This window comes from Coccomyxa subellipsoidea (genome assembly GCF_000258705.1).
Source record: "Coccomyxa subellipsoidea C-169, whole genome shotgun sequence".
Taxonomy (NCBI): Eukaryota; Viridiplantae; Chlorophyta; class Trebouxiophyceae; family Coccomyxaceae; genus Coccomyxa; species Coccomyxa subellipsoidea.
In genome coordinates, this window is record NW_005178039.1 from 2,789,642 (window position 1) to 2,817,247 (window position 27,606).

Genomic DNA, 27,606 nt, shown 5'->3' on the forward strand with positions numbered 1-27,606 from the left:
TACAAGGGGTCTTTGAATGGATGCCTTACATCGGCTTTGATGATGCATTTCACGGTTGGTGCAATTTCTTGGAATTGTAATATAGCCAGTCTTGCATGCACAAAGACACCTTCTGCTGGACTCGAATTGCAACTCACACTGAAAGATGTTCAATGCACCAACAGACAGGTATATTGATGGCATTTGCATCAAGATCTCAGCTTTGTACCTGCTCTGTTGTCCTTCAACAATTGCAATGTTTTTCAATCATGTTCCTGGACATTCAGCACACATTCCCAAAATGACTAGAGGACATGCGGGTTCCGAAAATATGTACTGGTAATCAGATCTGTTCTCGAGTAATGCACAACATTATCCTACATGCACATTTTGTGCTTTTCTGAACCAGCTCACTGGAAGCTCTTCAGGGCCTCCTTCACATAAGTATCTCCAGTGGCGTCCACAAACTTGGCTTTGGCGTGCTGCTCCACGAATGCAGAAGTCTGGTAGCGCAGGTGCGGGTGGGGGTCCTCGATGACCTTCTTGAGCACATCTGCAATATCCTCAGAGGTCTGCTGGACGCCCGGGGTGTCTGCAAACCCCTTGACCATGGTTGCAAAAAAGCTCTCCGACATGGCCCTGCACGAGCAGTCCTGCAGGCTTAGTGATGAGTCTCTTGACACTTGCAAGCGACATATTGGAATGGCAACTGTTTGTGTCAGACCCGGGTCTGTCAGGGCCGTGTCAGCTTCTCAAAACTGCCCTCACTGCGCCGCGGAGGAGCTAAAGGTTCCAGGCACTTGCTTTACGTGGGCGATGCTTGCGTTGCAGAATGCAGCTCGAGGCACAAGAGGCCATGAATCTCGCTAGCGATGGTTGAGGGGAAAACCAATCGTGGGCAGTATCAGGGCACGGAAGCAGTGCTCACGTGTAGGCGTCATCCTTGGGTTTGCCTGTGGCTGCCATGTCCTGCTGCACCCGGGCAGAGAAGTTGGTCGCCACTGGGCCGGGCTCCACTATGGACACTGAGATGCCAAACTTTGACAGGGTTGGCGCCATCGCCTCTGACAGACCCTCCACCTGCCATAACACACACTCGGTGACTCAGCACAGGCTTCAAAACAGGACCACATGACATAGGCATGCTCAAAAGGCAGCTCTTGTCTGATACACTGGTGAGGGCTGAGGGGTGCATTTACCGCAAACTTGGAGGCTGAGTAGGCGTCACAGAAAGGTATAGCGGAGAAGCCGACAAGCGATGTGATGTTGATGATCTGGCCGCTCTGCGCTGCGCGCATGTGGGGCAGCACTGCCTGGATCATGCGCACCTGCATCCACGGCGAGACGCTAAATATCCCATTGAATACTCTTGCTCTGCAGGAAAGCATCCCATCAAATGCAGCACAGCAGTGATCTCTGTGGAATCGACTTACCATGCCAAAGTAATTCGTGTCAAACAACGCTTGATGCGATGCGAGGTCTTGCTGCTCAACAGTAAGACGGGTCCCGAAACCTGCGTTGTTTATCAGGACGTCCAACTTTCCGTGTTCTTTAATGACAGACTCGACGACGTCCTTGACCAATGCATCGTCCGTGACGTCCAGTTTCTTCACGTCAAACTTGCTCCCTGTACAATGACGTGCTCTATGATTCAGCTCCGGAAGAAACTAGAGCATGAAGACTAAAATCCCCAAAGAGCCCCGTTTTTTACCTGAAGCGACCTCTTGGATTGCGGAAGGCTTCCGAGCTGTAGCAATAACTTTATACTTGTCAGGATGCTGGGCGAGCAGCACTGCTGTGGCAAGTCCTATACCACCCGAAGCTCCTGTGACAAGAACGATTTTCGGTGAAGTCGGTGCCATCGTTGTCAGTTCTTGGTCAATAGTCACAAATGCAATCTCGAAACGGAAAGAAGTTGTGTATAGACACAGTGCAAGAACTGCTTTGTGGACTGACCGAAACTTTATCCCCACGTCTGAGCGTAAGGTTTTTAGCTTCAGTATTTGAGGAAGCTACTTATGACTAATCAAAACTCTTGTTCGTTGTTTCTGGTTCGTCTCCTGTGAGGCACGCCGCCTCCGAGCGAGTTATAGCAGCGCTGTGCAAACACAATGTCACACGGTAGCAAGGGACTGAGTGAGCCGGGCCGGGTCGGGTCACACGCACTACCGCAGTGGTCCTGATGCCATCATGTTCTGATCATGATCCGTGATCACTGGCATGCCTGCAGTGATACACGCATGCATTCACTCACAGCAGCTGCTATAGCTACTCAGTGAGGTTCAAGCAATATAGTGCATGTAATGTTGACTGTTGTGTCGCAAGTTATATCGGACACAATCGTTGAAGTGAGCTTCAAGTTTCTCACACATCATGCATGATGCTGCATTCGGGTACCCGGTAGTCATGGACTCATATCTCCCGGCATTGCACTGAGTAGCAGGCTGTTCAGGCAGTCAAGATCAAAAGCCTTCGATTGCACAGCAACTCTGCTAGGACGCTGTCAGTTGATTGCATGCGTATGCAGCACTTTCGTAGCACAACTTGTGCATCGCGTCTGCATCATGATCTGTTCTCACTGGTAAATTTCCCTCCACATTTCCATCCCACCATTTTTTGCAGTGAAAAAAAAATCTGCACAGCAAGGGGGGCCCAATTCCGCACAGTACATTCATGGATCAAGGTGATCAAGTCCTTGAAGGGTCCACCAATTTTCCTAGTGTACAACGGCCTGCCATTCGGGCTCCTGGGTAGTTCACGCATTATCTGGATTTAACAGGGGCTGAGCACCAATTCCTTTGGCCGTGGTGAGCTCGGCACTGCCATCAGGCGCACGCAGGCATTCAGCGGACATTGCCAGTCTTGTTGCCACCAGGGACTGACACAGGACACAAAAGAATTTCACCTGCCATGGAGTCTGATCCAAAGCTTGCCCTGAAGGGGCAGCCTCTTGGCTAATCTACACAGACGTCTGCACTGTGCATCGTTGTGCACACTGCAGCTCCTGGTCTCCTTCCAGACAAACCTCACGATGCATCATATCTCATGTTCTGGTCCACATCGCGCTGTATGCATGCGGCCAGCAGATCCAACCCCTGCGCGTTGGGGTGGATTCCATCGTACAGCAGCGCCGAATTTATGCCATAACCAAATGCGTACGGCTGCCCGCAGTAAAGGTACTCAATCTTCGAGTCCGACTCTGCCAATTTCTGCACGGAGAACCAGGCACCCCATCAAAATTGAACTGCCTTCGTGCATCTTGAGCTCACCGCACACAGTAGCAGCTGCATGTGGACACCCAAGTGGATGTTCAAGACACTTGGCAGGCCGGAGGTGCAGGGAGAAGTACATGAGAGCAAGTGTCACCCTCAAAACAATTGTCAAAGTGAATCACACACTGAATATGTTTGTTGCATCAACGAGCTGTGCAGCAGGAGGTGCCTCACGTAGTATCCCTCGTTGACGGCTGCAATGGCTGCCTGGTATCTGTTGGGCCAGATGTAGGCCTGCTCCGGGTCCCAGTACTGGGCACCCCTCGGCAGCAGCCCCAGCAGCACAATCCTTGTGTTGGGAGAGTTGGTGCGGATGTACCGTGTGATCTGCGACACCCTGCGCATGCAAATACACCATCTTGAACTCTGCTCACATACACCCCATGACCTTTTATCATTGACCCCTGACCTGTCCTAGACACATGCGCCAGCCGGAAATGAATGCACCAAGCCTGCAGCAACAATGCACTACACAAAGAGGCACAGAAGACTGGCAGTCTCAACAAGAGTGACATCAGGTGCCCTACACACCTGTCAATGATGCCAGGGGCAGCATTGAGGATCTCTTGCTGGTCCTCATGGCAGTCCGAGTAAGTGAGGTCATTTGTGCCGATCAATATGACTACCGTCTTGGGCATGTGGATGGTGGGGAACTCCCCTCCAGTCATGATGCGCCACATCAGATTGGCCGACTGGTCACCTGCAGATCAGCCACCCACATTCGCTGCATTGGTCAGTAGTGCACTGCAAAGTTCTTTCAGCCCTCGGATCCTCTGCCCCTCTGGCCCACTATACTGCCCAACTGCATCCGTGGGACAGTTGTCTGCCTGAGATTGGGCTTCCTTTGTAAGCTTTAGAACAACTTGAGGGCATGGAGGTGCCCACACCTGGGATGGCCATGATCTTTGACCGGAAGCGGCCGAAGTGGCGCTGAAATACAGCAGAGCGCTCCCTGTCCTGGGCAGTCACCACGCCAGAGGGGTTCTGCCCAGTGAAGCACCATGTGATGGAGTCCCCATAAAATATTAGCTCGGCCCCCTGCACGCCATCCCCTCGCGCTGTCAACCACCCATGCAGTGCCAGCAGCCTCTCAGACCTCTTCGGCATCAGTGGTGGTGGTTTGCATCATAGTAAAGGCAGACACATCAGATGTGTACATGGGCAGTGAAAGACTGCCTGCAAGACCAATGAGCCTCAGGTGGCGCCCAACAGGTGCCTGAGATGTAGCAGCGATAACAATAACAATGTAACAAGGACGACTGGTCACCCTGGCTTGGTCCATGTCATGCAGCTCATTGGCGAGCCTGGTCTGGTTGGCCGGCCAGTTGAGGTCGGAGCGGGGGATAGGTGCTTGCGCGGCGCCGTTGCACATCGCCGGCATGGGCATCCCTGGCAGCTGGGCCAACGCAGAATGAGCCACGCATGCAGTCAGCAGCACAGCCAGGAGCATGTGCACCATCTTGTCCCCTCAGCTGCGGTGCCCTGGGCATAGCAGGAGCAAGATATGGGTCACAGTGTGTGGATTGCATAATTGCACGATGTTTGAGCTTGCGATAATAAATCTCCTCGATCTTAATACGTCGTGGGCTTGTGCTTGTCGTAGTTAAAGATGGGGTGCCCACAGGTGGAAACAGTACATGACAAACACCTTCCTGGCTCTCAGTTGCCAAGTTGGAATTCAATACGCGATCTGGTCGGTGCAAAAGAGCGATGAATTACTTTGTGGTAGACTGGATGAGAGAAAGACGATGATACCGCGTAGATAAGAAGGGAAAGACAGAGACTCAGAATGATGAACCTACTACCCACTCTGCCCTCTCCCTTGGCTTGCAAACATTCGATGGTAGCAAACTCTCATGAGATGTACATTACTCTCACTTTTCAAAAATCATACTGAAAATGGTGAGTTCTGTACCGTTCGACAGTGGATTTGTCGGCTGGCGATGGGGATGACGCCCCAGTTCAATCGAGCCTCCCCAGGGAGTCCCGGCCAATTGGGTCCGGTGTGATGTGATCGGATGGTCAAAGCATACCCGTTCAATCTGATAATGTTTGGCAAGTAAACTCTGGGGATCTGGTACTATGTCCGAGCCTGTGTACCGGGCATGCACAGACACGCGTTACAAGTTGCAAACTCGAAAATTGTCGAATCTATAGACTGCAGTTAGAGTACTCGACCATTGAACACCTTAAAGCGTTCGTGTTTGCCTGCGTTTCTGGTCTTCGAGTTTAGTTATTGGTTCGAAACCCAGAACCGCAGGCACTGTCATCTCGGAGCGGGGGGCCGAAAAGTCTGCGGTCCTCCCCATTCCATCGTCACGTGCTCTAATTCGGTGCTTTGTCAAGGAAATCGTTGCGTGCGACACAGGAACAGCGATTAAATTTGATTCGATGGAGATCACGATGTTGCTGAGGTGTACAGTACTGGCTGTGTTGGCTAGATGTGCCTTGGGACTGAATTTAGAGTTGCCGATCACCGTGCGCACGAGGTCACCTGCTCCACCTGCTTGGGCCGCGCAATACAAGGTGTGTAAACGGTAGCTCGATTGTATGACTGGAATTTTCGTGACATGCACCCGTCGAGTTCTGCGTAATCCATAGACGACCAGCGTCTGTGACAACCCGCTTCCAAGATGCGCTAGTTCTGGCTTACCAGAAGGTTTAACATTGATTCGGCACTGTTCCTCTCTGCAGAGATAACTATTTATATGGTCTACTCCGCTACCATGAGGATCACATCAAGAGCCTGTCTCTCATATACTTCGTAAACGCTGCAGGTTTCCTGGGAGCTGGCCGTCCCATACGTCTCAGAATTGCAGTCAACACCCCTGAAGTGAGTCTACTTTTGCCTTACTGACAAACATTTCTGGCCCTAATGATTCGAGGAGCATGTTACAGACGCCTAAAGCAAGTTTCTTTCAGTCAGAGCACACCAGAACAGGCTGAGCTCTGGTGCAGGTACCGCTATGATGCATGGCAGGACACAGAGAACGGCCGGCAGAAATTTACCAGGGATGGTGTTGAGACAACCATTGAGAAGCTCGGACAGAAGGGGGTGAGAAACTGCCTGAATAGGTCAAATTCCTTACAGTCTGCCCTAGCGTTCCCTAGCAATGGCGCACCAGCTACTTGATGCTGCATCAGTGATGCATGTGGGAGTTCTGCGCAGGAGGACAGCCTGCAGTACCAGATCTACCCTCGCATTGACAAGCTGGACTGCCGCACTGATGACATCGGCGGAGGCGCCGGCCCCACGGCCCAGGTACAGCGCCGCCTGCTGCAGGCGCCCTCCTCAAATGCTGCAAAGCTGGGCCTGGTGCGCTTGCACTCAATCCCCAGTGGTGCAACTGACACTTGGATTACATTGCTTCTTCGGTGCTGTGCCATCAAATGATGCAGGGGGCTTCTTCTGTAGCAAGCGCTCAAGTCCCCATGAAGGGGTTGTGAACAAAATTCTATGAGGATTGCACTCGTGAGGAACAAATTCTTAATGTCTCCTTTTTCAAATTGCCACAATGCACAACGTGCTCGCTGGGATGTTTGCTGGTGTCAAATTTGATGTCAGCTGGTCACCCCACATCAGTGGCTGCCTAATTCATTTCCTATGCTTTGCCTTGAGTGCTTTTGAAGGGGTTTGACTGACATGCATGACTGTGATGCTGATGTTTGTGGGTTGCATGCAGATCATGCCGGACCTGACGGAGTCCAGGTGGCTGTACAATGGCAGCACACTGCTGCAGGAGGGTCGCCACGCAAACAAGGTGGCCGACTCCTGGGTCTGGCGTGTCACCAACGATGAGGGATATGGGGAGTACCACAACACATACACCTTCTATGTGGACAAGGTCCGCCTTTGGTCGTTATGACCTTATTTTTTGCTCCACTCTCAGCTGAGGAAACTCTTCTCAAATACTCAAGTCTCGGCGTCATGGTAAAGTCCCACATTGTGTCCTTTTGGGCACACTTCACTCAGACCATTTAATGCTGCGGTTGAAGCCTCCTGCTGTGTCCAGGCTGGGGCACCGCTGCGGCTGAACATGTGGGGCGTGAACCTGTACACTGGCGGCCACTTTGACCTGTATGTTGCTGACTACTTTGACTACCAGGTGAGCTGCTCATTTGCTTGATTAGCCATCCGGCCATTTCTGCTGTCAATACCATGAACGAAGCAAAAGCAAGCAATTGAAGGTGTTTGCATGGCTGCCTGCAGCCAGGAGAGATTGAAGAGCAGGAGTTTGATGTGCCCAGCTTCTGCCCGGAGAAGCCCGAGCCGGACAGCAGCAACAGCGGCCGCTTCCACAAGAACATGGGCGGCCTCGCTCGCATGCGCTCCCTGCTCCCAAACGCCCACTACGGTGCGCTGCAACCCCCTGTCAATTCCCCACCCCGAGCAACGCCTGGCATGCTTGCATGCTTTGTCCCATCTGGACATCACGACTTACCTACCCCTGCTTTGGCCTGAGCATGCACATGTTGAAGGAAGGATTGAGGGGAAAAGGATGAACTCGTTGGAGTTGCTGCACTGAATGTCCCCTGACTTGAGAGATGCTGTAGCGCCTGTATGACCTAAAAGGAAGTGGCAGGGAGGCAACGGCAATAAATCTTGATTTATGGCGCAGGTGATGAGGAGTATGATGTGTTTGTGCTGCGCCACGGGCGGCGGCACCGCAGCGCGGAGGAGTACGAGGGCCGGCGGCAGGTCTACCAGGAAAACAAAGCCAAGGTGGCCCAGTGGAACGACCGCAGCGATGCCCACAAGTGCGCTCATCTTCTCAACCCCAATCACTATCGTTCCCCCTTGCACAGCCATAATTGTGCTTGCCTGCTGCTCATAGTCTGGCTGATTTATGCACAATCTAACTCTGACAGTTGATGGCTTTTGAGGCTATTGAGAGGGCTGCAATTGGCATCCTGCCACCATAAAGGAGGAAAAAGGATTGTTGCAGGTAGTATGTCAGTTTCCTCTGTTGCGAGCTAAGGTTTGACTGAGGTGTGCACGTGTGGCTGCCAGGCTGGACGTCAACCACTTTGCGGACTGGACTCAGGAGGAGTTTGAGGCGGTCATGCTGCCCACCAAGGGCAGGAAGGAGCGGCCCAGCCTGGGCAACATGCCGTTTGACAACGCACGCGTGAAGCTGCACAAGCCCACGCTCGCCAAGCACCTCCTGCCCTCCACCGTGGACTGGAGAGGAACGCCTGCTGACAGCCCTGTCAAGGACCAGGCCGCCTGCGGCTCCTGCTGGGTAGGTTACTCCCCATTGTTTCACTTTGCTTGTATGATAGACACGGTATTTTCCCGGTAAGATGGATGGTCTTACTTGATTGGAATGGGATTCTGCAGCATATGTTTGGCCCCAGCCTGCCAGGAGGGACCCTGCCGCAGTGCCCTTTCCTGCGAAGCCATAATGACATGCAGCATGATGATGACACTTCCAGGCAGATGGTTGAAGACCTCTTTCAGCGCTTGCACCGTCCCTTTGCCACTGGTGCCTAGCATAGTGCTGAACACTGTGTAGTGCTCATTGCTGGTGATTGTTTCCCTGCGCAGGCGTTTGGGTCGGTGGCGTCGGTGGAGGCGGCGTACTACAGGGAAACGGGGAACCAGCTTCTGCTGTCGGAGCAGCACTTCATCGACTGCGCATGGGACGCCGGAAACACCGGCTGCCTTGGCGGATTCCAGCCCCTCGCCTTCAACTGGATGGCCGACGTCCTCGAGCTGGCCACTGAAGAGGTGCGCGCAATTGTTGCCATGTCTTCCAATTGATTGACTGCTACACTCCAGACTCGAAGATACACAGCATTATTATGCAGGTCATGTAAGGGTGCTGGTTGAGAGTTGTCCCAGTTTGATGCAGGTGGATGCAGTTGTACATTTGCTTGATGACGTTAGGGATGCTGAGGGGTTTCTGTGTGCATGCAGGCATACCCGTACGAGGGGGTGACCAACTTCTGCAAGAAGACCATCACCGACAAGGTCACCTTCAAGAAGGTGGGCAGCACAGCCACGTCCCTTTCTGTTTTGCCCCCCACTCATCCACTGTTACTCCATAGCAAAGCACCAGCGCAACATGTCTGCCCCAAGCTTTCCTGCTCTGGACCTTACTCATGCGCTGTCTCTCCATGCGCAAACCACCACTGTGATATCAAGATTTTGTGGGGCGAGCATGAATGAAGGGCAAGCACTGACCAGGTTGCTGTGTGCTGCGCTGCAGTTTTCGCAGGTGTGGGTCAATGCAACGGATGAGCTGAGCCAGGAGGAGGCGGTGATGGAGGCAATTTACACCAAGGGACCCATGACGGTGTCAGTGAATGCCGAGGGGGAGGACTGGCGCTTCTACAAGTCCGGCGTGTACAACAACACCCGGTGCTCCCCCAAGCTCAAAGCACTCGACCACGCCGTCGTCGTGAGCGGGTGAGTGCAATTTCCTCTTGTCTCTCCTGCAGGATATGTGCTTCTGACTTCCTCCCCTGTCTTCTTGACTCCTAAATATCTGCCTTTACGTTGTCTTGCAAGAAGTTCTCTCGGTGTTCTGGACTTCTGCCCTCGAGCAGTCTTGCAAGGTCTTCTTGCCTGGTGCATGCTACTTCCTCCATTCCTACCCTTCAGGAGTATGGAAGGAAGCAACCCCCGGGTGTGAATGCTACCTTGTTTTTGGCTCTTGATGGGAGTGCCAATGCTGTGTCATGAGGTGGTGAGTATGGCCTGTTCTGGCATGCAGGTATGGGGAGACAGAGGGAGGGGAGAAGTACTGGATAGTGAAGAACACGTGGTCAGCTAATTGGGGGGAGAAGGGATACATCCGCATCTCCAGGGACCCGGCCTATGACTGCGGCATTGCCACGCAGGCCATCTACAATGAGATCGAGCTTGCAAAGTGATGTCCTGTTCTGAAATTCTGCGCACGCCTATTCAGCACAGCACTCCGTGGGATTTCTTCGTTGATTGAATGCTGACTTGGGAGAGCCGCTGTGAGATTGGACACAAAAAGTTATGACATGGTTGAGGCAATTTTGGCGAGCCCCAATATTTTTCGATAGTTCCAGTATTCTTTTGACGGGGACTTGTTCATTGCTTATGCTCTTTGCGCTGGTTTGATTGCAATTAAACGCAAGACTGTTTGCAGCAGGCGGCGTGCACTGCTGTCATGGCTTGAATGACGCGTATGACTCTGACATCAAACTATTGTGGGAATGCTGGAATGATGTTAACCAGGAGTTTGGTGTAACAGCTGTGATGGGATTACAGGGCAACCACCGTCACCTGGATAAACATGCATTCGTTCGTCTTGGAACATCAAATTATTGAGAGTCAAGTCATAATGCTTGCATACGTGCTAAGAAACATTGATATTGCAGTCTCTGCAAAAGCAAGCACTCGTCAACCCTCCAGAAAAGCAAAGCATCTTGAGAACCCCCTGAAACGCTCCTTAGTCAATCTGAAAAGCACGGCTGATCACTCCAAGGCAGGACACATGAAAACATTGCAGCAATATCAGGACTGCAGTCAGCTGACAGCCAAAAGTATCATTGTCGCAATATGTCCTCAGCCACAGCTGCAGCTACAGTCGTTCTCTGTCATGTGAATTATTCCGATCGCCAGTGAAGCCCTTGTAATTGTATGCATGGTTGCCAAGCACAAACTCTGAAGGGGCATTGAAAGGACAGGATCGCCTTCTGAGCTGGACAGAGCTAGCCACCGGCACAGCGCCGCCGCCAACAAAATTTTCAGGCATTCACAAATGATAAAACTGTGATGCACTTCACCTCTGTTCGCAGCCTAGAAACAACATCTGGGCGCCAAAAAGACTGCCAAAATTCCCTCTTGCGCATCTGTAAGAAAGCATGCTCTTTGTCCCTAAATATGTCTCTTGCGCATCTGTGAAAAAGCATGCTCTTTGTCCCTAAATATGTCTCTTGCGCATCCTTCAGAAAGCTGCTCTCCACATGAGTCGAGTGTCTTCAGGTGTCTACCAGCCAGCAACGTGCTGCTGAGTGATGCAGTGGATGTTGCCGGCGTTGAGCAGCACCTCGCGAGACTTCACTCCCACAACCTTATAGTCAGGGCCGTATGCCTGCACACACACATATCACTCATCCCTTTAGAGACAATGCGCAGCACTAAATGGCCCCTAGCTGTCACCGCCACTAAATACACGCGTTTACGGTTGGTCCACACACAGCAGACGAGCTTGAGCAGAGATCTGCCAAGCAAATAAAGATGACAAGCAGGCAAAGAACTAGTCCTGCCCGCATGTATGTGACATTAGGATAGCATCGAGCTAGTCAGAACCAATGGAAGCTTCTCTTTGTGCTTCTTACACATAGAGTGGGTTAAAGCGGCACCTTCTGCAGGGTCTCGATGGCGAGGCGGTCGGTCTCTGCAGCGGTGCCGCCGAACTGGGGCACAACGACGCCTCCGTTGGCCGCGTAGTGGTTGATGTAGGTGGCCGGCATCCTCACGCCCGGCAGGCGCGGGCAGTAGCCCTTGGTGATGTGCTCGGGCTGCAACACGATAGCACAGCAGGAGTCAGGACATGCTCAGCATCTCAGATATTTCTAAAGGAAGCAGCGCAGCAGAGTCAGGATATGCTGCCCTTTAGAGACAGGCAGAAATCAAGCAGGACTGCCGAAATATGGCATGGTGAGTCTCCCACTGCTTAAGAAGGAAGCCTTGGCTGCAGCTCGGCTGACATGCAAGCAATGTCTGCACACTGCTGGAGCTTCTATATGCACAGAGGAACAGGACAACTAGAAGGCCAGACTGGATACAAGGTTTACATGGGGCAGGAGAGAGGGAGCAGGGCCTCACGTCGACGCCGGCAGCTTCCTTGTAGGTGCGGAACAGCGGCGGCGGGCAGTGCACCTTGACAACCTCCAGCTTGCGGCCGCGCGCGTCAGTCGTGGAGTTCAGGATCTCCAGGTTCCTCACGCCCACCTCGTGCTGCAATACACCACACCACAGCCTCAGCGCTCTGAAATTTCATCAGCACTTTGCACCACGCCTTCTTCTAGGTAATTTGCATCATGCGCCACAACCCCACAAGACCCACAATTGTGAGCGCAGGAGAGCGCAACCAGGACAGAAAGTCCAGTAGGCACATATCTCTCAACGAAACATGCCCGAAAACAGGAGGTGCCTTCAATGCTTCCATGCATGCCTGTCTCTTTGAGAGCTAGCCAATCTACAAAGCAGTGCAGAAGCACGCGGAGATGCACAGAACAAGCCTGGACTCGAGAAAAGAACATGTCAATTGTACGAAGTAGCTGATGCACACCTGGGGGTCGTCCACGTTGTCGCTCCAGGCGAGGGCCACGACGCCCGGGCGGATGAAGCAGCACATGTTGTCCACGTGGCCGTTGACGACCTCCGTGTCACCCTCCATGCCCCTCCACAGCCAGATGATCTTCTCCAAGCCCAGGTACTCCTTCAGGATCTGCATGTCCCACAGAGTATTCATCAGCCCCATTTGCACCGTACAACATACCCAGCATGTGAAGCAGTACCGATCAAAGAAAGGTAGCAGCACACTCACTTCACTCTGCTCCAAATGCAGTGAGCTGCTTGTCAGAACTTCCAGGCAAGGGGCCACTTCTGGGGGAGAACAGCATCTGAATCTCAGCAACAGTGCAGCAATGAGCAATTTTGCAGCTGCAGCAGTACAGGGTGCACATTGAATAATAATTGCAGAGAGACGCTGAACGATTTTGAATAACATACAAAGAATGGTATCAGCAGGGACAATGAAAATAGCGGCGCACGTTCTCGATGCCGGCCTTGTCGAGGTGGGGGTTGCGGCTGGGGTCCAGCAGGCACTCCTCGGTCACCACCATCGTGCCCTGCCCGTCGCTGTGGATGGAGCCGCCCTCCAGGTGCAGCGGAGCCTCGAACACCGGCAGCCCGTTGGTCGTCAGGAGCGCGCGGCCGGCGGCGACGTCCTTGTCCCAGTTGGGCATCATGGCGGGGCGGCCCTGCGCGATCTTGCCGGGGGCGCCGTAGCAGTCATAGTCCCAGTGCACGCCCGCCACCTCGCGCTTGCCATCCACGTCGCGCGCGATGCACTGCGCAGCATTGCACCATGTCAGTCAGTGAATTCCTGGTTCTGACTCAAAGCGCGAGAGCGGGCAGCGATGGAGTGCAGCTCAGGAAGTCACAGTTTACATCATGTGTGCGACTAGTCAGAGCATAAGAAGGACCGGCTCTGGAGTCTGTGCTGTGATCAAGCACCTATGTTTGGACAGGGCACACTTTTTTGCAATGCCAGGGTCCGCTGGGGTCCATAAATAGTGAAGCATGGCTTGTCACAAGCCTAATCATGTGAGGTGGGTTGAAGCAGGGATGGCACTGACCGAGGGGCCCCAGTCGCGGGTCCAGCCGTCGTTGATGGGGATCTCCACCACGGTCACGTTGGGGCTTTCCGCAAAGACCTTGCGCGCGTTGGCGGCCGGCTCGCCCGGGTTGGCGATCATGAACAGCGGCTCAAACTGTGAGATGGCCTTGGCCACGTTGGCGTAAGCCTGGCGAGCTGGCTCTCCGCCCTCCCGCCAGAGGTACTTGGAGTCGTCGCTCTCGGGCCAACCCATCCAGCAGCCCACGTGCGGCTCAAACTCGCCTGCAGCGCACACCAGCAGATTCTTGGATCAGAACGCCCTCTCAGGAAGATATTTGATTGCGTACAGAGACAAGGGTAAAGACAGCACCTGCCTTCAGTCACGGCGCGGCTTGAGACTAGATGTGGGGCTGGAGGGTGGGGTTGACACAGAAAGGCGGTGCATGGAGAGGGGCAACAAAATGGCACAGCAAGGCATGGCAAAGCAAAGACATGTGATCTCAAGAAGAAGGGATGGAGGCGTGCCTGGCATGGTGAAGCCGAGCTGCTTGGGGGTCTTTGTGGTGTCGATGGCGGCTGGGTTTGCGGTGGTAGGGCGCTCTGCCACAGCCGCTGCATTCACCGAGGTCGATAGTGACGCGCAGATGGCCTTGCCTGCAGTGCAATCACGCACACGTGGCAGATGAGCCACTTGTGGAGAACTAGCATTATGGGCACAGCATGCACTGGGTCTTGGCTGCTGGGTGCTGATGCCGAGCAGGCAAAAAGATTGAAATGACAGTCCTTGAGGAATTCAGGCTTTTGCTGTGCCTGAGCAGTTGGGGTTGCCCAAGACGGGGCGGATCCTCACCTTCAAACCGAGCAGGCTGCACAGGGCGGGCGCTCTTCAGCAGAGGGTTGGATGGCTTCCGAAGGATCGCGCCTGCAAGCAGCACGAGAGTACGTATACGTATTGTGCAGAAAGGAGGAGGTGAGAAGTCTCTCGGCAAGCAAGCGCTGCAAGCCGTCCCGGCCAAGCAAGTAAGTGCTGCTTAGAAGTTCCCATTAACTGCCTGTGCCATTCGATTAAGTTGGGAAAGCAGGACTGGCTCTCACCTGTGGGAGCGGCCAGGTTTGCTGCAAGATTGTGACGGGCGATGGTTGTCTCCATTTTTGTGCGTTCGCCGGATAAGATCGCAAAGTGCTGTCCTGTGCATCGTACAGTGGCCATCAGATCCAACTTCTGCCACGCGCAGCGCATCAACGCAGGCGCTAGGTTATCGAAACGCATCGTTGCAAACCACGCAGGGACGCAGACAGAGTCGTTGCAAGCACCAACTCACGCTGAAAGGTGTCTAAATGGAACAGGCAAACACCTGAAAACAAGAGATGGGAGAGGCAGACCAGGAAAGACGAAGGTTGACACAGTCGCACAGCTGTCAGAAGAGCCGGTGGTGTCGGTGATCAGGTATTCGGCAGGGAGAGGTTGCAAATTTTGCGAAATGTGTGGGCGTCGAGGCTTTAAGTATCTGCAGAGACCAAATGTTTGGGTGTGCCGTAACGTTATGCTTGATATAGATGGCCAATTGGCCAGCGGCCGAACAAGCTGCCTGGCCGCAAAAAAATTGGCCGAAACAAGCAATGATTTGAAGCTGTTCTCGATAACTGTCGACCCTTCAGGGCTTGAAGTCTCGAGGTTTCGGAGCGACAGCCAAACTTACGATCCAGCCGAGATCCTACCTCTATACCTAGTGGTCAATATTGATTCATCATCGCTTGACCGTTCTGAGTGGTTGCAAGTCTTTAACGCGCTGTTTGCTTCAGAGATCAATATTGATCTGTGATCTCAAGTGCAACTCCTCTTAGTCCCAAGGTTGAGACAGTGTTTGTGGGATGAGGTCAAATGCAAACTTGAAGATCACAGGAAGATCGGTCGCCCTTGTGCCGTACAGAGAGGAGCACGTCCAGAAATACCATGCATGGATGGTGAGCCCCAGCTTCCCTGATACTACCGAAGGTCCAATGCACCAGGGATGATGAGGCCAGCATTAGCTTATCAATCACTCTGTGACTCAAGCCTCTGCCCTGCACAGGAAGATCCTGCATTGCAGGAAGCTACCGCCTCGGAGCGTTTGAGCCTTGAGGTCCGCCCCGGGCTTAGGACTGTGAACCTTTCTGAGGAGTCTTGCTTGATTTCTATGCATCATGACCAGTGGTTACCTTTGTGTGCAGGAAGAGTACGAAATGCAGAGGAGCTGGGCTGAAGATGATAAGAGTACGGCCCCTGCATGGTTCCTTAACATGAGCGGGAATTCTCTGACGGAGTCTCTGTGTGCACACGTTGAATCCGGGTATTGTTGCTGCAGAGTGCACATTTATACTGCTCGACAGGCAGAAGGATAGGCAAGAAGGTACTGAATATTCGCCCCCTCCTCCTGGTGTCGTAGCTGCCGTGAACTGCAGAGTTATACGCCTGTGCCTATTGAGCAGGCATGTGCGGCGATGTGAACCTGTATAAAAATGATCTGGATGATCACAGCGCAGCAGAAGTAGAGGTGAGGAGTCTGTTGACGCTCATCTGGCCTGCTCTCATTCCATGGGCACGATCTCTGTCAGCAACATCTCAGAGGCAGAATTGTTTGCTGACAATATTAACAGCGGTGGTGGGCAGATCATGGTGGCAGAAGCAGGCAGCCGCAGAAAGGGCATTGCCAAAGAAGCTTTGATGATAATGCTGCTCTATGGAATGGAGCAGCTGGTGAGTCATCTTACCATTTGGGCGGATGTTGAGGATTTTTGCTTTTCTTTCCTTTGATGCAGGATAATGAGGGCTCATCATAACGGTGGCTTTGCCCTGCGGCAGGGATTGCGCAAGTTTGTAGCCAAGATAGGTGACAAGAATGAGGCTTCACAAAAGCTGTTCACACAGCTGGGCTTTAAGGAAGTTGGGCGGAGCTCAGTTTTCAGGGAAATAACTTTCAGTGTGCATGTCAGCAGTTTACAACAGGAGCTTCTCGCGCTCAAAGAAAAGCTCATATACAGTGAATATGACACAACCTGTAAGTAATTGCTTGGAAGCTGCAAAGAATTGTGGCTCGTTCGGAACGCACTGACACCTACTCAGGTCCCTCCGACATAGTTGTAGAGCCAAACATTTGATTGCAATGTGCAACTCCAGCAAGATGGGAACTCTATGCCTGAAAATAATGCTAAGTCAGTGCTGTCCTGTGTTTCCGCAACTGATCACAACCTCACTGTGACAACTTCGTGTCCGCTCGCCAGCCACTCACACACAATCCCCCGCGCAGTTATCGGCTTGCTGCTCTCAGCGAGGAGCCTCTCAATGCCATCACATCCTAACCTAGACGGCGGCAGAGGATGGCTGTGGCCATTTGATGCCGGCTGCACAGATGCACTCTGGAGCCCACCCCTTCCTAGCGTGCCCATGCTTGCTGCCTGCTCTGGCAAGCTGCTGACAGCGCTCAACTTCAATGCATCTGCTGTGCTGACACTCATCAGGCGGGCATCACCACTGCTTCCAGGCTCTGGAGGCTGGGCCATGCCATTGCTGCGCTCCTGTGCTGCACTTTGCAGCTGCTGATTGTGCTCTGAACACTGCTCTAGTGCTGTGTGACCAATTTCGGGCGCTGCAGAGCTCCCTGCCTGTCCACCTCTGTCCGGCCACTGTGCCTCATCATCCGAGGGACCCTGTGATACAATAAGCCTATCCTCCCCTGGCCCCTCCCTGTACACCCCCAACACCTCGCCCCCAGCTGTTTCCAGGCCAACTGCCTGGGACTGCGGGTCGACAGCGGATGCACGCAGCGCCAGTGCGGCTGCCTCCTCGGCAGATGCCTCTGCAAGGACTGCCAATCCATTGCCAGATGCATCTATTAGCCTCACATCCACGCCGGCATCGGGCATCAAGATCAGGGCATCATCCGCTGCCCTGCTTTCCAAGCCATCCAGGGGCGGAGGTGGCATCTCTGCTGCATCTGCAAGGGGCACTGCAGCAGCGGCTGGTGGGCGAGTTGGAGTGCCGGCAAGTCCCCAGCCCAGAGGTAGAGGGTTGCTGGGCCAGGTGGCGCGCTGACTCAGCCGGCCCCACTGCATGCTCATGTGCAGCTCCTGTGCAATGCCAAAATAGACAACATCAGGTCAAAGTAACTGGGCCCAGCATTGATCGAAGAATCTACACCTCACGGGACACCGCACATGCCGAGCATCTCAGAAGGGGTTGTGCTCACCTTTATGTGGGAGGTAAGATGGACGACCACTGCCGCGTTTTGGAAACAAGGCAGCTGGCTCAGCAGCACCCGATCCGCATGCAAGACTGTGTCTAGAACCTGCAATGCCCACAAAAATGGGTCAGTCTCAATGCTGGGGTTTGTGATCATCACGATAGACCACGGCAATCTATTCCACGCATGATGGCTTGCAATCTCTGTTCAGCTGGAAGAGGAGCTCACCAGAGGCATTTCGCGCTGGAATATGTAGTTACGCAGCGCTGGAGGGGCCAGCCACCGCTCCTCGCCGCTCACATGGCAGTGCACGTGCAGGCTCGCCTGGCCCTCCCCATCAAAGATCCACTCTGCCAGTACCTCATCCCTGTTGCCAGTGCACACTGCCAGATCAGCAATCTTGCAATCCTGCTCAATCCCATAGCATGCACAGCCATGCATAGCGCCGTGCAGAGGGAAAAATGTCTGTACCTGATGAGCCGTGTGTACCAGCCGGAGACTTGTGCCCGATTGTAGGCACTCCCAATGGACAGGCGCAGCTGCCCTGTCAGGTCATTGTGGGTCAGGGTGTAGCGGCGTGGCGCCGGGGGCAGGGGCCCTGACTCTGTGGAGCCTGGAAGAAAAGTGGTGGACAGCTTCCTAGGGTCGAACACTGGTGGCCCCAACAGCTGCGCTGTCACCTGTGGGAAACAGGCAACCTCTTCGATTCGAGGCAATCCAAGTAAGGCCTACAAGGACGACAATCATAACCAGTCACTCAGGAAATAGAGATCTCTTTTGATGCCTCCTCCAGAGGATTCTGGAGAAGAGATAGACGGTACCTGGAGGCGGGCACAGCTTGTTTTACAAGCATTTAAAATTCGTCCAGACGGACCAGAGTGCGCATGGCTGGCAATTCGCTCGTCAAGAGGCTGTGCAATACAGTGTCTCTTGAAGCCAGGCCTACATCCTCTGGGAGGGGTGCCAATATGCCCACCGATACTTCCATGACATCTTTGCAGAGGCATATCACACCGCTCTCCTTAGCAATGCGGCAACAACGCAAGCAGAAGGGTGGATCCCATCCACCACCCTTCAGCTGTGTGGTGTCACAAGTGAGTGTGCCAGGAAAGAACTACATCAGATCCTGCGAAAATGATGTTCAAAGAAGCATTCCCAGCTACCCTGTGGAGCACCAGTCTGCCTGAAAGAAGAAAGGTTTGATGATCGGATGATGTCGCCACGTCACTGCCAAATCTTCTACCTGGACAACCCGCGCTTATCATGCAGAAGGCAATCCAGATATAGCAGCCATTTCCAACTTGATTATACTCTCTTAATATAGCACAATCTACAGTGATTAGATTTTCCGCGCAGAGCATTCAAATACTGTTGATTGGCTGATCTGAACTTCAGTGAAGTAAACACCCAATGTAAGCGCTAATTCTGTGAATGTGATACGTGTTGATCTACATAGTAAATCGCGCTTAGAAAATCTCAATTTATCGCATCTAGTTTTTGGACTTGATTTGGCCATCTACATTACAAGCGGAAGTCTGCATGGGGCAGCATGCTTCCCCTCATGCAGTTGCTGAGCAAGATCTGAGAGGCATCGGACTGTATTCGTCATCTCTACAAGTATGCAAACACCGGCGGGCTGTGTTCCTGTGAGCGCTGGTATCCTCCCTGCGCCGCTGAGGCCTCAGATCCTGCTTGGTCACAACTTCAGCTCCAGGGCCACTAGTAACAAACAGAGAGCCCTCGAGGATCCTGATTATGCGGTCCCAAAGCCTGCACCTCTCAGAGCTGGTCAGGACGAGGCACTGTCCAGGCGCTCAGCGCTGCTCGCGTTGGCCGCGGCGACAGCCATGTGCCCGGAGCTTGTGCCTGCTGCACATGCATCAGAGCAGCAGCAGAGCACACAGGGCGGGGTGCTGGCGAGCAGCGTTGTGGACTACAGTGAGCCGGGGCCCCTGACTGCGGCGATGCTGCCAGAGCTTGAGCACACATGCACCCGATGCTTCCCCGCCTGCCTAGGGAACCGCTGCATGCTCAGCCTAAATGTTGTCTATCCGAGGGACGGCAAGGCGCACGGTGAATTTCCCTGCACCTAAGGTTTCTGCCAGACAATAAGAGACAATATTAACTGGATGAAGCTCCACTCAAAGCAATACGTTGTGTTGCTTCATCTGGACAGCATTGATCGCATACAAACGCTGTGATGTGCAGGCCTGCAACCGCCGTATCCTCTTGCGGTCATCAGCAGTGGCTTCCTAACATCAGCCTCTAGTTACCTCTCGTATGCTCGGCGGCTTGCATCCTGGGGGTACACAGTAGTGATGTACGACAAAGGTGGGAGTTCCTGCTCTGGTCACTTTCATTGTGATTGTCGCTGTTGTCTGTGATCCTCATGCTCAAAGCGCACTTCAGTCCAACACAGCTGTGTGGGTGCCTGTAGTTGAGAGTGCGACGGAGCCGTTGGACGATAGGTTGTGCGTGGAGCTGATACGGGAGATCATAGACTGGGCCAGAATCGACCCCATTGTGTCGCAACTCGCGGACACTGACACCACGTACCTTTGTGGCCATTCCAGGGTGCGTGCATGCCAGCAAGCCCCTTTCTCAATCTCATAGTACTCACCGTAGCCTGCTGCATGCTGCTGCTCTGGTCTACCCTTTTCATACCTTGCTGGAATCCGGCAAGTCATGCCGTGCATCACAAAAAAGGACCGCCTGACCCAGCAGTGCTCATATTATCAGTGCTGTGGTACCAGGGCGGGAAGGTGAGTGCGCTGGCGGCTGTTGTGGATCCGCGCGTGAAGGCTGTGTGCCTGCTGGACCCAGTGGATGTCACGGTATGCGCGCCTCAGGGGCCGGACTTCCCCTCAGCGGTGGCGGCCGTCAGGCACATGTCCCGAGGCGTTCCTCTTGCCGTCGTCGGCAGCGGCCGCGCCGGTGACTGCGTGCCCAAGGACTCCAACTATAGGTGACTAACTTTCCGCACTTGTGGCCACTGCCGCCAAGCTGATCAATCTTGACTGCAAGCTGTTGCTCAGTATACTCAATTATTCGATTCCTGAGATGGGTCTTTTTCAATATTGCAATGGGAAGTTTAGCGACTGACAAAATTTTGCATGGGCGTGATTGGGCAGGCGCTACTTCAATGCGTGCCAAGGACCTGCTTGGGAGGTCGTGCTGGCGTCTGCCGGTCATTTCCAGTTTCTGGACGAGCAGTCCATGCTGCAGCGGGCGGTGTGCGCAGTCGGGCCAGTAGACGATCAGTCTGTGCGCAGAGTGGCGCAGGTGAGACGGCATCCTGACAGCAACAAGATGATAATGCTGCATAGGGAGCGTAAGCATGGCAAGGCACCTTCCATGACACGACCCTGACCTATCCTGATCACTTTCTGACTGTGAAATAATGCTGTGCCCAACAAATGACAAGGCAAGGGTTGGGTCTGGTGTGCAGACGGTGATGGTGGCCTGGGGAGAGATAATGGTGAAAAGGAGGCCCCCAAGCGGCTGGTTACCAGCCTCATCAAATTCCCTGACAGTTGGAGACCTTGTAGCCAGTGTGCCCGAAGAGAGTGCAGCTACGCGCCAGGCTGTGCTGGCCGCGCAAGAAACAATTGTGAGGGATGGGAGCAGAGTGGCACTCACAACAAGAAGCAAAAACATCTGAACTCGCCGTGCTGATTTTTAAATAGAGATCCGTTGTGGTTGGTGCTATGCTTTGCCACACCTCATAGCAGCATTGCAGAGCTGGCATGCTTGCACCCATATTCCAATAAACCAAGAGGTGAAATGATTTGCAGGTCAGATTCCATGCCACCAGTACTGGGCTGTTGACCTTTCCAGTGGAGTCTTGTGCGGTTGATTTTTTGTTGTCACAGACTAGTGTGATAGGCATTCACAAGCTCTTTACCTGATATTGTGAGCCAGTCAGGGCCCTACGAGACTTTTTCATCATGCCTAGTAATTTTGACAGGCAAGTAAAATCTTTGGAGAGTTGCAGTGCATTTGCCACCATATGGGCCACCATGCATGCACGGCGCCGGTGTGGCCGGCCATATCCGGAATTCACCTGTCCCATGTGTCGCATGTGCCCTGCTTACACTATGACGTTTAGAGCTAAAACATGCGAAATAGCATTTAGAATTGTGATGCTTCAAAGCGTCCAGGATTCATGGAAGGTTCAGGAGAATCTGCCCACATGCCCACACCTGGCCATCATGCCAGATTTGGACTCGAGCTCGAGGAGTTGGCGGGGCGTCTGGGAAGTTGTTCCCAACGATGCGTGCATAATCTGGCGTAACTGTGCATTGAAAAGCATCCGGTTGTAGGAAGAGAGGGGGCACAATATTTCGTTTAGCCACCAGCCGTTGAAGCTTGCCGGATTTACGAGATGGAAAGTGTCCTCGAACCTCTCAAGGAGTTTTCAAAGAACAGTGTGCGTCTTGTCAAGCGGTGTACGAAGCCTGACAGGAAAGGTGAGCTGCATGACTTTCACGATGAATACGGCACGGTGATCTTTGGGTCTTACTGACACTTGGAACACAAACAATCAACAAACAATCTTCACCATCACACACTTTGCTTCAGTAATATGACTGGAACCTGTGGTCGCAGAATTCAACAAAATCTGCCTACAGACCGCATTGGGATTCATCGTCATGGGCTTCATTGGCTTCTTTGTGAAGCTGGTGTTCATTGTAAGTACCTCCAACACACTTTCATCTGTGTTTTTTGGAGCATAAAATCTGGTATCTGTCAGCTTCATCAAATCAGTGCAAAAATTGTACATACAATTATCTATATTGAAAGACATATGGCGAAACTAGCTGATGGCTCCTTTTCTGCTATGCAGCCCATAAACCAGATCATTGTGGGCGGAAGCGCGGCCTCATAGACTACCACTGACTGCAGATCCTGAGGTGACCTTCTGAGACGTTTAAATGAGGGCTCCTGATCTGCATCACAGCACACTGAGAGATGATGCCTGTTTGACTTTGAAAATGCCATACTGCATCTCAAAGAGCTCGTCAGATCTTACTGTTTTCGCTGCGCAGATTTGATAACTTGCATGTGTCCATGTAGGATCTTGGGGCGGACTGAGCAAAGTGCTTGGAAAATCTGTGGCGCTCCCACAGCAGCGTTCAGACCTCTGAAGTGTGTACCGGACGCCAAAGGCCTGTGCTGCTTTCCATGAAGCACATGGTTCCTCAATAAAGAGTTGTATGCCGTGCTTGGTGAGCTGGGCGCAGACATATTTGTGGTCTGCACATCTTGGTTATGCCGGCCTGCGCATCCCAGAAGATTGCTGCTGTGGTTGCTTTACAACTTCAGCAAATTGTTCTGGGCTGATTGGTTGCTGTCATTCGTGACATGCTGTCATATATTCAGGAATTCTAAAAACAAAGCAATTCGTCAAGGGAGTCCCCCTGGGCAAGGGTTCCTTTTTTTTGAGGTCCGCAAATCAACATAAGAAGACATCTGTAGAGTTGCTAGAGGGCATGCTGAGAGAGTGCAAAGAAGCTGCATCCATGCTGCGCAAAGCCCAACTTGGTTGGATTGAATCCCGTTCTTATCTTCTTATCGAAAGCAGAGTCGGACTTGTGGATGCGCAAATACTCTTGAGGGCCAGCATGGGCTGAAAGACTGCAGCTGCCAATCAATGGCAGAATTCATCGTGGCAATGTGACAGCAGGGGTTGCAGACAATCGTAAAGCACTCCAAAACAGTGGGTTTGCAACCAGGAGCTGGCATGGGCTGTTGCTACTCCCTGGATTCGCAGCCCTGGATGCCCAGCAGCTCTGAGGTGTCAAATCAAGCTGCATGTATTCAGCTACCACTCCCAAATTTAACTGTACGAATGACAACTTGCAATTGCACAGGCGCCTCTGCTAGTATACTACGTTGCCGCACTGCACTCAACCAGCGCACTATCAGAGGTAGCTGTATCAAGCCCAGCTGCTGATACATGGGATATACCGAAAATGTTCATATGAGGCATTCCGATCAAGAATCCATCAAATGAGAAGCTAGTCAGCGAGCCCCAACGAGGCCCCATAGATCAAGATGTTATTTAGCGGTGCGCCTGAGTCCAATGCTGTGTGAAGGAGGCCAAGGTTATATTCGTGCCTTTTTAACTTCTGGTTTTTTTTCTTATGTGCTCTTGACGGGGCTTGCTCCTGTACTCGGGAGAGGGTTAGTCCAGATCTCCAGGATCAGGCTGGTTTCTGGCGTTTATCCATATGTCTTGAAATGGCAGTGAACCGGAGGCGCCGTCAACATAACCTGAACATCTAGACCGCAAGCAAGCGGCACGATTGAACTCCATATGAGCCTGGCTCGCTGCTTGGACATCCAAATTAGATGGGGTGGGAGGCGGGTTAATCGCTAGGGTCTTCAGCGACTAGACTTTGAGGCTTGCCCATCGAGCTGTCGAAAGCGACTCGAGGAGCGCAGCGCTGCACGGGAGTGATGGAGGAGGAGAGCCTATCTCCAGAGCTGCCGAGGCTCAGGATTAATAAGCATATCCAGGTTGCCAAGGTAGATTGCCCACATGGCCACTGTTTCGGACTCAGGATCTATGTTGTCTTGTTGGGCGAGCAGCCAGATGCGGTCTTGTAGCCGTTGTATGATTAACAGCAATAGCATCAATCCATCGGACGACTTAAAGGTCCCCAGATGGTGCCGCAGTCCACGACCAGGGAACATGTAGGGGCAGTCTCGGGGTTTGCTAGGATGTTGCACACTCTGAGGAGTCACACCATCGGCATGCAATGTTCTCACATTCTAGCTATTGCAGGAGACGGAGTTTGCAGTATCTCCATCCACTCCACTCCTATCAACTGCTATCGACGAAAATGGCTGGGTTTGTGGTAAGTCCCATCTGGACTGTACTAATTTACTATACGAGAGCCCACCTCCCAACCTATCACCTTGATTGCACATGAATCGTATGGATTCAAAGCTACGATCGTTGTGCTTCATCAAAGAAGGCCTTTGGTGGGCACCAGCGCTTAGTAAGCAGCAGCCTGCAGCGCCCAGACTCTCAAAGTTATGCAAAGGCAGCCAGTGATTAGCGTAGCAAGGGCTTGATGCATGGGGTGCAACGCTTGGAGGGGCCACTTGTTGTCTTGGGAAAGTGAGCACAATCACAGTCCCCTGAATCAGGACAGACAGGGAGCCCTGGAGCCCTCGCCGCAGCAGACACATCAGGGCAGGATGATACAAAAGGGAGATTCTTTGGGTCTTCACGAGACACCCAAATTATATGCACTACTCAGGCATCTGTGTGGCATGCGTAGGCCGCAACCACAATGGGCAGCTGGGCGTCGGCGGCACTGCAGACGTCCAGGAGCCCCAAGTCATGCAGGTGACTCACCAGATTCAGCCATCGCCAGTGTGCTGCACATGTGGCAATGCACAGAACACGTCCTCACCAGAAGTCTTATGTGCTATCCCTGCCACCCCTCCTGGTTGCACAGCCACTTTGACGGCGCTCCACCGCGTATGCGTCGGGCAAAGGACCTGTGATGCTCAAATGGTCCCCATTAGCGGTGTCAGCCACGAGACTCTGCTGCTTTGGAAGTCCTTGGGTGGAAGAGAACATGAGAACACGAGGGCCCAAGTCATGGAGGATGCGCTGCTGTGCAGGTGGTGCGGCGGTGGGCAGCGCTGAGCATCGGGGAGACGCATGCAGCAGGGGTGAGCGGGGACAACCAGACCTACACCTGGGGCTGCAATGAGCACGGCCAGCTGGGCGTGGCAGCAGGGGAGCCCAGCGATGTGCCCCGGAAAATGAACATTCTGCGCGGCTGGGACGTGCGCGCCATTGCATGCGGGTGATGTGCCGCCCCGCTTGTTGGCTGGCAAAGTGCACTGCTCGTGGACTCTTCTCTGCGCAAGCTTCTCCATGGCAATATCAAGATGTGCTGTTCTTGCACATCTGGCGGTGACAGTAATCAGACAAGGAGCAAGGGATGTTGATCTGCTCCAGCTCGCGTGATGAGTGATGAGTGACGTATGTTGACAGCTGCCGGTGATGTGTAGGGCGGAGCACACGGTGGCGATAACGCCGGACGATGTGATAACGTGGGGCAGCAACAGCATGGGGCAGTGCGGCCAGGGGGACCGCGCAGAGACGGACTGGGTCAAGCCGCGCTCCATCAAGCCGCTGCAGTCCATGTTTGTCTGCCAGATCGTGTGCGGCCGCCACCACACCCTCTGCGTCACAGCCACCTCCCAGGCGCGCACCTGCCCTTCTTGCTGGCACTGCGGCCATCAGTCAGTCGTTGGGGGCATGTGCCCTGCCTCTTGCATCGTCTTTTGCAAGTATGCATCAGTGCCAAGAGGTTGATGTGTCTCTTTCGGTTTGTGTTGCATACTCGCTGCCCATTGCAAGTTGTTGAAGCAAGAGTCATGCTCATTTGTATTGATTCGTTCATGTCTGCATGCTCCTGCCCGCTGCATGCTGTGAATGCGAGCGACAAATCTATGCAATCCCCTGTGTGATGGCCCGCTCACTGAGACAGCGCTGCATGGGCCGCAGGTGTTTGCGTTCGGCAGCAATTCGTCCGGGCAGCTGGGACTGGGGGACTTTCAGGACCGGCGGGCCCCCTGCGAGGTGGCCGGCCTGTGGGCGCTGCCGGTGGTGTCGCTGTCGGCAGGGGACGAGCACAGCACCGCGCTCACGGCCAATGGCTTCCTCTTCGCCTGGGGCGCCAACGACCGCGGCCAGCTCGGCCTGCCCAAGAACGCCGATGCCGCCGAACGGGTGTGCCCCTCGGCAGTTCTTTGCCAGTGCTTGTCACTCCTGCAATGAAGGAAGGGGGTCCATCGCTGCGCACAAATATTGTTGCTGGCGGTGATTCAGATTGTGGGAACCTGACGAAGCAGAATGCAAGGCCGACATGTGGTCAAACATGGTGCCCTGGCTGTACTAGTGCATGTGGATCAACGCTTTGTCCCACCAAGGAATGCAAGCACGGCAGATGGGTTGCTGTTGGATACTACTGGATTAGCAAAGGATTAGGATCAACGTAGGCCGGTGCGGCTGCGCAGGTGCAGCGGACGGCGAGCGAGCGGCGGCGGGCGCGGAGAAAGGTGAATCAGCGCTTCCTCAGCGCCATGCTGGACATGGGCATCCCCTCCGACAAGGCCGAGCTCGCCCTGTCAGAGACCGGCGATGTTGGCGTCGAGGCGCGTTCCCTCCCTTGTCCCCCACTTGCACCAGGCCCCCCTGAGACACCTCCAAACAGCATGAAGTCTTCACAAACCTTTTAGATGAGAGCTTGGGATTCCTGCATACAGTGAAGCAGCTGTACAATCATGTTATTAATGTTGATTATAGAGTATCTACCAATCTCCTTGACCCTTGAGAGTCCTGCACACAATGAGTTAGCTACTTATTGTCACAAACAGGAAAAATAGGAATGGTGTCATGCCCTCTTGGGCTTTTAGAATATATGAGGTGGACCAGAATCATCAGAATTGGATCAGATACCTGAAGTAAAAGAAAGGGTGGTGGGTGCTGCAGGTGGCGACGGAGTGGCTGTTCAGCGTTCCGGAGCATGTGCTGGAGAAGCACCTGGCGTCGGACCCCAGCACGCCCACTGGGGAAACAGACGCCGCTGGAGACCACCGCGTCTCCCTACCCCGCAGAGTGCCCCTCCAGGTCTGGCCTTGGATCCTTATTTTTGGACCCACTTTTGAAGCTTTGGAGAATGAAAAATTTGGCAAGTTGGGCAGTACCTGTCCTGGCAGTGCAATCTGCATCAAGACCACCTGCTCAGAGATGCGTCGTTATATGTCTACAAGCAA

General features: G+C 53.4%; 8 protein-coding genes across 8 annotated transcripts; 4 read left to right on the forward strand and 4 right to left on the reverse strand.

Moving 5' to 3' along the window:
- Positions 1–903: 903 nt before the first annotated feature.
- Positions 904–1,841, reverse strand: COCSUDRAFT_13566 (NAD(P)-binding protein; the record flags this gene model as incomplete). The annotated part of the gene is made up of 4 exons (XM_005650052.1): positions 904–1,059; positions 1,179–1,307; positions 1,413–1,606; positions 1,691–1,841. 4 exons carry the CDS (start codon positions 1,839–1,841, stop codon positions 904–906), a joined length of 630 nt encoding a protein of 209 aa, XP_005650109.1.
- Positions 1,842–3,005: 1,164 nt separating this feature from the next.
- On the reverse strand, positions 3,006–4,710 carry COCSUDRAFT_83642 (hypothetical protein; the record flags this gene model as incomplete). Its single annotated transcript, XM_005650122.1, has 5 exons — positions 3,006–3,188; positions 3,426–3,588; positions 3,783–3,951; positions 4,139–4,289; positions 4,519–4,710. The coding sequence occupies 5 exons, from the start codon at positions 4,708–4,710 to the stop codon at positions 3,006–3,008; spliced, it is 858 nt and encodes a 285-aa protein (XP_005650179.1).
- A 2,835-nt stretch (positions 4,711–7,545) lies between these two features.
- On the forward strand, positions 7,546–10,493 carry COCSUDRAFT_52923 (cysteine proteinase). Its single transcript, XM_005650053.1, has 7 exons — positions 7,546–7,606; positions 7,871–8,009; positions 8,263–8,494; positions 8,800–8,982; positions 9,172–9,240; positions 9,464–9,663; positions 9,971–10,493. The coding sequence occupies exons 1-7, from the start codon at positions 7,558–7,560 to the stop codon at positions 10,128–10,130; spliced, it is 1,032 nt and encodes a 343-aa protein (XP_005650110.1). The 5' UTR covers positions 7,546–7,557; the 3' UTR covers positions 10,131–10,493.
- A 277-nt stretch (positions 10,494–10,770) lies between these two features.
- Positions 10,771–14,195, reverse strand: COCSUDRAFT_22766 (hypothetical protein). Its single transcript, XM_005650054.1, has 7 exons — positions 14,105–14,195; positions 13,599–13,861; positions 13,011–13,310; positions 12,527–12,685; positions 12,061–12,192; positions 11,595–11,753; positions 10,771–11,323 (listed from the first exon to the last, which is right to left on the reverse strand). Exons 1-7 carry the CDS (start codon positions 14,109–14,111, stop codon positions 11,219–11,221), a joined length of 1,125 nt encoding a protein of 374 aa, XP_005650111.1. The 5' UTR covers positions 14,112–14,195; the 3' UTR covers positions 10,771–11,218.
- Positions 14,196–16,919: 2,724 nt separating this feature from the next.
- COCSUDRAFT_61770 (hypothetical protein) lies at positions 16,920–18,787 on the reverse strand (the record flags this gene model as incomplete). Its single annotated transcript, XM_005650055.1, has 6 exons — positions 16,920–16,960; positions 17,230–17,686; positions 17,806–17,904; positions 18,028–18,166; positions 18,271–18,479; positions 18,746–18,787. 6 exons carry the CDS (start codon positions 18,785–18,787, stop codon positions 16,920–16,922), a joined length of 987 nt encoding a protein of 328 aa, XP_005650112.1.
- Positions 18,788–19,646: 859 nt separating this feature from the next.
- COCSUDRAFT_28114 (alpha/beta-hydrolase) lies at positions 19,647–21,785 on the forward strand (the record flags this gene model as incomplete). The annotated part of the gene is made up of 6 exons (XM_005650056.1): positions 19,647–19,872; positions 20,008–20,130; positions 20,237–20,373; positions 20,553–20,764; positions 20,931–21,081; positions 21,248–21,785. 6 exons carry the CDS (start codon positions 19,647–19,649, stop codon positions 21,458–21,460), a joined length of 1,062 nt encoding a protein of 353 aa, XP_005650113.1. The 3' UTR covers positions 21,461–21,785.
- Positions 21,786–22,088: 303 nt separating this feature from the next.
- COCSUDRAFT_52925 (secE/sec61-gamma protein) lies at positions 22,089–23,655 on the forward strand. The gene is made up of 4 exons (XM_005650057.1): positions 22,089–22,268; positions 22,408–22,490; positions 22,646–22,712; positions 22,876–23,655. The coding sequence occupies exons 1-3, from the start codon at positions 22,184–22,186 to the stop codon at positions 22,685–22,687; spliced, it is 210 nt and encodes a 69-aa protein (XP_005650114.1). The 5' UTR covers positions 22,089–22,183; the 3' UTR covers positions 22,688–22,712; positions 22,876–23,655.
- Positions 23,656–24,235: 580 nt separating this feature from the next.
- On the forward strand, positions 24,236–25,991 carry COCSUDRAFT_46772 (RCC1/BLIP-II; the record flags this gene model as incomplete). The annotated part of the gene is made up of 5 exons (XM_005650058.1): positions 24,236–24,330; positions 24,590–24,662; positions 25,092–25,159; positions 25,441–25,628; positions 25,837–25,991. Coding segments are annotated over exons 1-5 (552 nt in total), but the record flags the coding sequence as incomplete, so codon positions are not given.
- Between the last annotated feature and the right edge of the window lie 1,615 nt (positions 25,992–27,606).

Bases quoted from the DNA above. Each gene is read 5' to 3' on its own strand.
- COCSUDRAFT_52923 (XM_005650053.1), top strand. From the start codon at position 7,558: ATGGGCGGCCTCGCTCGCATGCGCTCCCTGCTCCCAAACGCCCACTAC. The intron at 8,495-8,799 runs GTAGGTTACTCC...TTCCCTGCGCAG, and splicing joins CCGCCTGCGGCTCCTGCTGG to GCGTTTGGGTCGGTGGCGTC. The intron at 9,241-9,463 runs GTGGGCAGCACA...GCTGCGCTGCAG, and splicing joins ACAAGGTCACCTTCAAGAAG to TTTTCGCAGGTGTGGGTCAA.
- COCSUDRAFT_22766 (XM_005650054.1), bottom strand. The intron at 12,193-12,526 runs GTGTGCATCAGC...GGTGTATTGCAG, and splicing joins ACAACGTGGACGACCCCCAG to CACGAGGTGGGCGTGAGGAA. The intron at 11,324-11,594 runs GTGCCGCTTTAA...GTGTGTGTGCAG, and splicing joins CCATCGAGACCCTGCAGAAG to GCATACGGCCCTGACTATAA.
- COCSUDRAFT_52925 (XM_005650057.1), top strand. From the start codon at position 22,184: ATGGAAAGTGTCCTCGAACCTCTCAAGGAGTTTTCAAAGAACAGTGTG. The intron at 22,269-22,407 runs GTGAGCTGCATG...CTGTGGTCGCAG, and splicing joins TACGAAGCCTGACAGGAAAG to AATTCAACAAAATCTGCCTA. The intron at 22,491-22,645 runs GTAAGTACCTCC...TCTGCTATGCAG, and splicing joins TTGTGAAGCTGGTGTTCATT to CCCATAAACCAGATCATTGT.